The 7,435-nt window shown below is 45.4% G+C and overlaps 1 protein-coding gene across 4 annotated transcripts in view; it reads right to left on the bottom strand.

Moving 5' to 3' along the window:
• Positions 1-29: 29 nt before the first annotated feature.
• Positions 30-7,435, bottom strand: part of znf609a (zinc finger protein 609a) — a 67,154-nt gene continuing 59,748 nt past the window's right edge. For all 4 annotated transcript variants that reach the window (XM_046037160.1, XM_046037162.1, XM_046037159.1 and 1 more), the window contains 4 exons: positions 5,989-6,367; positions 4,614-4,958; positions 2,364-2,442; positions 30-933 (listed from right to left, as the gene is read on the bottom strand). In XM_046037160.1, coding sequence (XP_045893116.1) covers positions 2,369-2,442; positions 4,614-4,958; positions 5,989-6,367 — 798 coding nt within the window. In that variant the 3' untranslated portion in view covers positions 30-933; positions 2,364-2,368. The remainder of the gene's footprint in view (positions 934-2,363; positions 2,443-4,613; positions 4,959-5,988; positions 6,368-7,435) is intronic.

Here is a 7,435-nt window from a genome sequence, read left to right as displayed (position 1 = left end):
GGGGGGGTAAAAGACGACTGAGCTCGGGCGCCGTTCCACCAGCTACAGGTTTAATATCAGATCAACAACAGTAGAAAAACAGAGGCAGAGGCTACCAGACAAAAAGAAGAGTAGGAAATTTAACAGCATCCAACAGGCTCTTTAAAATAATTCCTCTGTACAGTATTTACACACACGCACACACACACGCACGCACACACACAGAGTACAGTACAGCTACACACCGAGGAGGAGGAGTCTGAGGCCGCAGCATCAGTCCGAATGCTGCCCTCTCATTGGTCCATCCTCCTCCGTCCACAGTATTTTTTTATGTCCTGTGACGCTGAGATACTTCCAGGCGAAAGTGTGACGTTGTGCGGTGGAGTCCCGGGCTGAGTCGCCGGGTCTCAGAGGGGTCGGAGGTCGCTGCAGATACAGTCCGGGGTCAGAGGACGCCGCAGAAATACGTGAGGAGAAAAAAAAAAAAAAAAACTGCCGTCAAACGACACAGAACTGAAGGCTCGGCGAGACAGGAAGTGACTGCCCCGTCCTTCCTCAATCGCAGCAGAACACCGACGTGACTCTGAACGCCCCTCTGCCGCCACCCAGAACTGTCCGACCCGCCCGCCTCCAAAACCGCAACGACCAGCAGCATCTCAACGCGTCTCCACCCGCCAGGTCCCCTTCCGTCCTCAGTCTGTGAGCCAAAGCCTCTGCTGTCCACCCGCCCGCCCGAGCACCACGGTACCGTCTGGAACCGGCGGAATTGGGGCCCCCGATTCCTCCTGAAGTTTCATCAGTGCAGCGAGGGGCGGCGCAGCTGGCTGGATGTCCAGGCAGAGAAATCAAAACGTACACAAACACCATTGAACTGATGTTGAAACAAAAATGCTCCCTCATGTGATCCAGTCACATGACTCCGGGCGGGGGTGGAGGTCAGCCAATCAGGTGTACCTGCAGACAGGTGAGAGGACATGATTGGTCATCAAATGTTTAAAACAGGGCTGTGCCAATAAATCGATACAGCAAAATATCGGTATCCATTTTTCCAGCCAAAATAACAGAACGGCGCTCTGACAGTTAGCTCAACATAAACTACACATTTTGTTCACAAGCAGGACATCCTGAGTGACATACTGTGCAAATACCAAATAAAAACAATATGATCTGATGCACATATTCAGTAAAATCGGTGAATTACGTGTTTTTTATAAAAGAAAAAAGTTTTAATAATAATTTTTCACAGCTGCTCTGCAGTTTTATTTACAGACTGAACAACGTTTGCTGCAGAATTGTGCTGTTTCTAACAGTTTAAAGCAATTAAATAGTGAACTCTTTCACGGGCATTTTGTATTCAGAGTTAGACGTCGTGATGGATCATTTTAGGATTTTCTAGCGATACATGGTGATTTCATCGTTATTGTAAGCCGTGTATCGTATCGTGAGGTACCATGCGATTCCCACCCCTACTTTACACGAACAAACTGCTGGATTCGGCCTTTTTCCTCTACAGGAAGTAAACACGATGTCACATGACCTGCTTCTGTTTCCACTGCGCAGGGCAGAAGGTAGAACCCAGACCGTACAGGTTCTTACAGGTCGTTTGGTTCCTGCCTGGAGATTCGGTCCCGCCTCCAGCTCGGACTGTGTCTTCATGGTGAAAACGGTTTTCTAACAAGCGTCGCACTTGTCATTTGTTTATGCTGACGTTGTGACGCCGGGGCAGAATCAGCACAGAGCGCCGGGAACAACGCTGACAAAACTTCCAGAGGGGAAGAACTGAGCCGTCTGATTGGCTGGACTTGCAGCTCGAGGGGTGTGACGGCGTTTCCCTGGAGCACTCTGCTCGTGCACTCACTGCACATGAACTTGTGTTTTAGGGGAGTGGCTGCAGACGGACGATCTGTTGCTGGTTACCTGTCCCGGCTTTAAGACATGCAACTTTTACTTGGGATTATTTTGTTGTTGGAAAACAGAAAGCTGATGCATCAGTGAAACATTAACGGAGCCACCTTACATACAAATTAAACACTAAAAGCTTCTCTGCAGCGATAAGAACAAATGTTGCACTGACCTTTGACCTCCGAGGGTTCAGGATTCAACATTAGTGCGGACTAAAGTGCACCTCATTTCTTTTCAAAGATTTCTTGTGCTCCTTCAGAGGAGAATGCTGGTGTCTGACCACCAGGTGGTGCTACAGACCAACACAGTGGAACAAAGTCACTCCACTGGACAGAAGAAGTCCAGGAAGAGCTTTAGAGCTTTTATGAATCCAGATGTTTAAGTGTCGTTTCACAGAGCTGTTTTAGTGCGATGAGAAGGTCCTGAGTTATTACACATGGAGGAATATATCATGTCAAGATAAAAAGGTGAGTGCGTCTTACCGTTCTCACCTCCGTGCGGGCGGGTACATGGACGGGGCGGACGCTTGCTGACTGGCGACGATGGCTGAGGAGGAGAGGCCTGTGAGAGAGAGAGAGCCAATCGTCAGACAGATCCAGCATGCATCACTCTGATCAGGTGTGTCAGGTTAATGTGTAAAAGTGCTGAATGTGAAAGGTGAGACCACGGAGGAGCACGGTACCTGTGGAGAGAACAAGATTTCAGACCCTTTAAAATGGTCTGGAAATGATTTTAAGGTGAGACATTTTCAGGCACACGTCAGTTTTGGGATAATTTACTTCCACTAGTGGAAAGAAAATACCTGAATATATACATTTAGGTGTATTTATTTTACTGCAGTTTGTCTGTTTGTGTGTGCAAATTTCACCAAAAGTCACCAAACGTTAGCATGAGATACTGCCTCATTTGCATATTTACACATAACATTTCAGAAAACTTGTAAAACAAAACATGTATTGTTTTAATGCACGTGATTAAGGACGTTTTTCCTCATCCTCTGAGCCTAAAATCTCCACCTCAGCAGCTCTTACAGAGGCCAAAGTTTCCAGTTGTTTTCCTGGCTACATTGTGAAGGTTTATCCAAAAGGGTTTGTTAATAAATCATTCATAGCCTGAATTCCAGAAGATTTTATTTCGAAAAAACAGGTCGACATTTTTTGTTTTTTTATTGTTTTTCCATTTATGTCACCATGTGGTGACATGAGTCCATTTACTGTAATGGACACATGTAATATGTTTTATACTTTCTGTGAATATAATCCAATTAATCTTATTTCCATCCTGTGTAGACACCTTATTTTGAAAACCGGACGTTGTCACATGTGTTTCCTCCTTTGATAAATAATGTTGTATGTGGTTCTCGTCCGGCGTAACATGAAGACTTCACAGCCTCTCTTCATACTAAAGAGACAAACTGACAGGATAAAGTCTCTAACCTGCCTGTCAGCTCGCTCTGGGCCGCTTCACTTACCGTAAAGGCTGGAATACGTGTGCACTCCAAATGTAGGTGCGGCTAGTTTAATCTCCTTCTCACAGACGAGAGACAGAAACACTCAAAGAGGTTCTTTTCTAAGAAGTCAGCCACTGATGTGCTGGGAGACAGTTCAGCAGAACACTTTAAAATGCTTCCACACTGCCGCCGTGTCAACATGATTGTTCAGTAAAATTTAATCGGAACACAGAAAGTGCTTATTTTTTTCATTTTCAGCCGATCAATTTCGGTGGCCGAACATTCGATGCGTCCCTAATAATTTTGACTTAATGCAGTCTTCAGATTTCAGTTCTAGAAAAAGATGCAAATTAGCGCATATTTAATTAGACACTGCTTCATTTGCTTATTTAAACATACAATTTTAGAAAACCTGTAATAAAAACGTTTTGTGTTTTACTTTACATTTTAAATGGCGATATCTATCCATTAGTGATGTTTTTACCCTATTCACTTTTAGTGTCTCGCATTAAGGGGGAAAAAAGTCTGTATACATGAAGCTCAGTTTACTCGTCACGGGGGAGTCGGCGTGTGGAAACTGCTGCTGTTTGATCATCAGCTGATAACAGCTTAATAAAGGCCACCGAACACGCCGCCGGCACTCAACTTGACCGGGTTTCCCGGCATTTACCGCAACACAACAAGCAGCACGGCCAAATGGAGCAAATCAAGTGCATCTAAAACAAATTGACAATATGGTGGAAATGTTCCAGTGAGCTTCAGAACCAGACTGGGGGATTAAAGGTCTTCCCAGGTCGACATTTCTCCATTACAACAGTCGAAAAGGTTTGAGATCCTGGAGTTTTTTGAAATTTTGAAATATTTCCCTTTGTGTGGAATGAATCCACGGTATTCTCGTTAGCTGAGATGCACCGGTAGGTGTGTATAGTGTGTGGAGGCAGGGAGTTTGACCCACACTAGGGACTAAAAAGTAAGAATATCTCGTCTTCGGCTGCTTCGATTGTTATTTTTAAATCCAACCAGACTTTATGGAAGTAATTTAAATCGCTGGAGGAACCTTTTAAAATAAAGAAACATATTTTTTGGTCTCCGCGATGAGGACTGTTGAAGATGGGAGCAGAATGGCTCTGAAAAAAAGGCTTCTGCTCTTCGATTCTGATGGACTGACACTTCATTGTGATGTTTTAGACAGTCAAACTGCAGCTTCTTTAAACATCTGGACCTGCGTTTGGTTCTCTGGCCCCAGCAGGAGGAACAGATACAGCTGCAGCAGGAGTCTCACCTGAGGCGTAGGACAGGTCGTACTGTCCCGACAGTAGCGGGTATCCCAGGTGATGATGGGAGGGCAGCATGCGCTGGGCCGGCGAGGACCGCGGCCGGTCGCCCTCTCGCTCCCTGTCTCTCTCCCGGTCTCGCTCCCTCTCCCGGTCGTGCTGGGACTTGTTGTCTTGGACGGACGGGGACTTGCTCTTGTACTGACTGGCGTGCTGCTGCAGCAGGTCCAGAGCTTTGGCCTCGCCGGACGGCTTCACCGTGGGACTGGACCTGGAGGGCTTCTCCCCCTCCTCCCCCGACACCATCTTCCCCCCGTACGAGGGGAAAGAGTACGCAGCCGGCAGGTACGAGCCTGAGGACAGAGACACGTGTGAACCAGAGCCGACCAAGCGTCTGTATGACAAACATTTTGTTCGTGTAACATCACTGCCGTCTGAGCGTCCTCTTCTAAAAGCTCGCTGGGATGCATTTAGAATTGGGTCTGATCATTCAGAGAGGTTTTGAAGGCTAAATTAGTCTCTTTAAAATAAAGACAGAGCTGGAGTCAGGATGCGGTTAGCCTAGCTTAGCATAAAGTCTCCACAGATCCCCCCGGCTTCCAAAGTAAAAAACACACCTACCAGTATCTGTACGAGGCGCTGACCAATAATCTGGTCAAAAACAGATAGCTGATATAATTAATTACATGTTTACATGCAACTTTACATGTTCCATTGGTTTCCAGGCAGATACTGATTTTATATTTTTACTTTGCTGCTGTAAACTTCACTTTTGTTGCTGCTCTGAAAACAGTTTGTTATATTAAAATGTTAAATTTGATTACTGTTCTGAATTTATTCTTTTTTAATTAACATTTTTAAAAGGCAATTATTTAGTAATGAAAAAGCAATAAGAGGACAGATAAAATCCTAACACTATAAAATAAATACAGTAGAAATGGCAGCAGCTAAAGACAAAGTTTATGATAATTTATGACTCATTGAGTTAACAAGTCCATCTCTGGGATGGATCAATTCATTTAATTTACTTTTCATAAAGATTAAACATGACAATTAACTTTAATCTTGTTATTCTCAACAAAGTTTTGCATTAAAAATTTTGACACTAAGATAAACATTTTTACAGCAAAGGAAGGAAGTATTTCTTCACTGTGTCCGAAACCTCGTCGTCAGAGTGAGGTTGTGAAATTCTGTCCCGTCGTTCCCGTATAGAAACCAAAACCTGGGCTCACCTACCGTATCTGGACACACCGAAGGACGACACATACTGTTTATCGAGAGAGAAATAACTCCCCTTAAAAACACAAAGCGTCCTTTTATCCTCTCTGCCTCTCACAGATCTTTAGATGTATGAAATAAAGTTGATTTGAATCTTCTTCTTACCAGGGTAGTTCTGCAACATGACGGAGGGCATGCCTCTGTAGCCGGGGTGGCTGGGCTCGTAGCCATGGCTGTAGTAAGGTCCGTGCATGTAGGGCATGTAGCCCTGGTGCTGGGCCAGGGGGGAGGAGAAATGCATGTGGGGGGGGCGCGTCTCCTTCACTCCCCCCCGGTGCTCCTCTGGAGGCAGCTGAGTCCTGCCCTCCGCCCCTTCTTTCACCTCCTCTTTCTGGAGGCTCTCCTTCTGCCGCGGCCTCTCCTCCTTCCCTTTCCTGTCACGCTCTCTCTCCCGGTCGTCCTTCCACCTGTCCTCCTCCGGCGGTTTAGGAGCTTCCGAGTATTTGTTGGGGTAGACGTACGGCCACAAGCGCGAGTCCGGCTCCTGCAGAGAAGAAGAAACGTTAGCAACAACGGTTGACAGCGGTGAGACAGTAACAGCCAGCGCCCACTGGATCAGCTGAGGTAAGGCCCGCCGCCTCCGTGAGAGACTCATCCGTGAACTTCATCTCCTTTCACTGGAGCGATTTGGTTTTTACACAGGCCGCAGATGGAGCCAGTGTCTCGCATCACAAATCACGCATTAAAGACACGTTTGTGAGACCCACAGTCCTCGGCGTGCTCAGCCGCGGGTCACAAGTAAACATGCAACTTCCAAGCGCATTCTCAAGCGTCGTAACACATAACTTTGTGTTAAACAGAACTGCATCGGTTAATTCACATTTACGTCTTTTCCTGCCAAATGAAACTGCTGTCTGAGATTCCTCAGGTCCTGCAGGAGCTTTGCTTAATTGGTTTTGCACCAGGGCTGGAAATAAACTTTTTGCCTCACCGGCCAAACATATTTTCTACTGGCCAAAATAATAAATTGCCTTTTGTGTCACATGAACATTTGTTTCCGTCCTTTTAACTGAGAAAATAAGGTGTTGAGTCAAATACAAACTTAAAGAAGAGGCCAGAGTGAAATCTGAAGCAAAAAATTTTAACATTTTAAGTCAATTGTTTTAGAAACTAACAAGATGCTTAGCCGGACGGCTATGTGAAAGCGCACATGGTTGCGGGATGAAGGCCCTTTCACACGGGATAAAGCTGCAAACTTTTGTTCAGTATGAAGAAGCAAATGCGACATAAAAGGTGGATCTTCTTTCAGTGCTGCGCGACACACAAACAACAAGAACGCCGTCAAATAAAAATTATATGCCAAATATATTTAACCGCCAATGAGGCAGGTAGACTTCCAACATTTGGCCGACGAACAGAAAATCCACCCGCCTTTGTAATATAATATTATAAAATATTCAGAATCAATATTTCAACATTACATTTGCTCTCTGTGTCACTGTCAGGGGTTTTTAATGCAGCCGTTTTGTTTTCAAATCCTTTTAAATCCCTCGTTAGGTTTACCAGTCACCATGACAACTACAGGCTAAAGCGTCTCACCTTTAGTTACCCG

The sequence above is a fragment of the Micropterus dolomieu genome, linkage group LG22 (genome assembly GCF_021292245.1).
Source record: "Micropterus dolomieu isolate WLL.071019.BEF.003 ecotype Adirondacks linkage group LG22, ASM2129224v1, whole genome shotgun sequence".
NCBI lineage: Eukaryota > Metazoa > Chordata > Actinopteri > Centrarchiformes > Centrarchidae > Micropterus > Micropterus dolomieu.
This window is presented reverse-complemented; position numbering and strand designations above follow the sequence as displayed.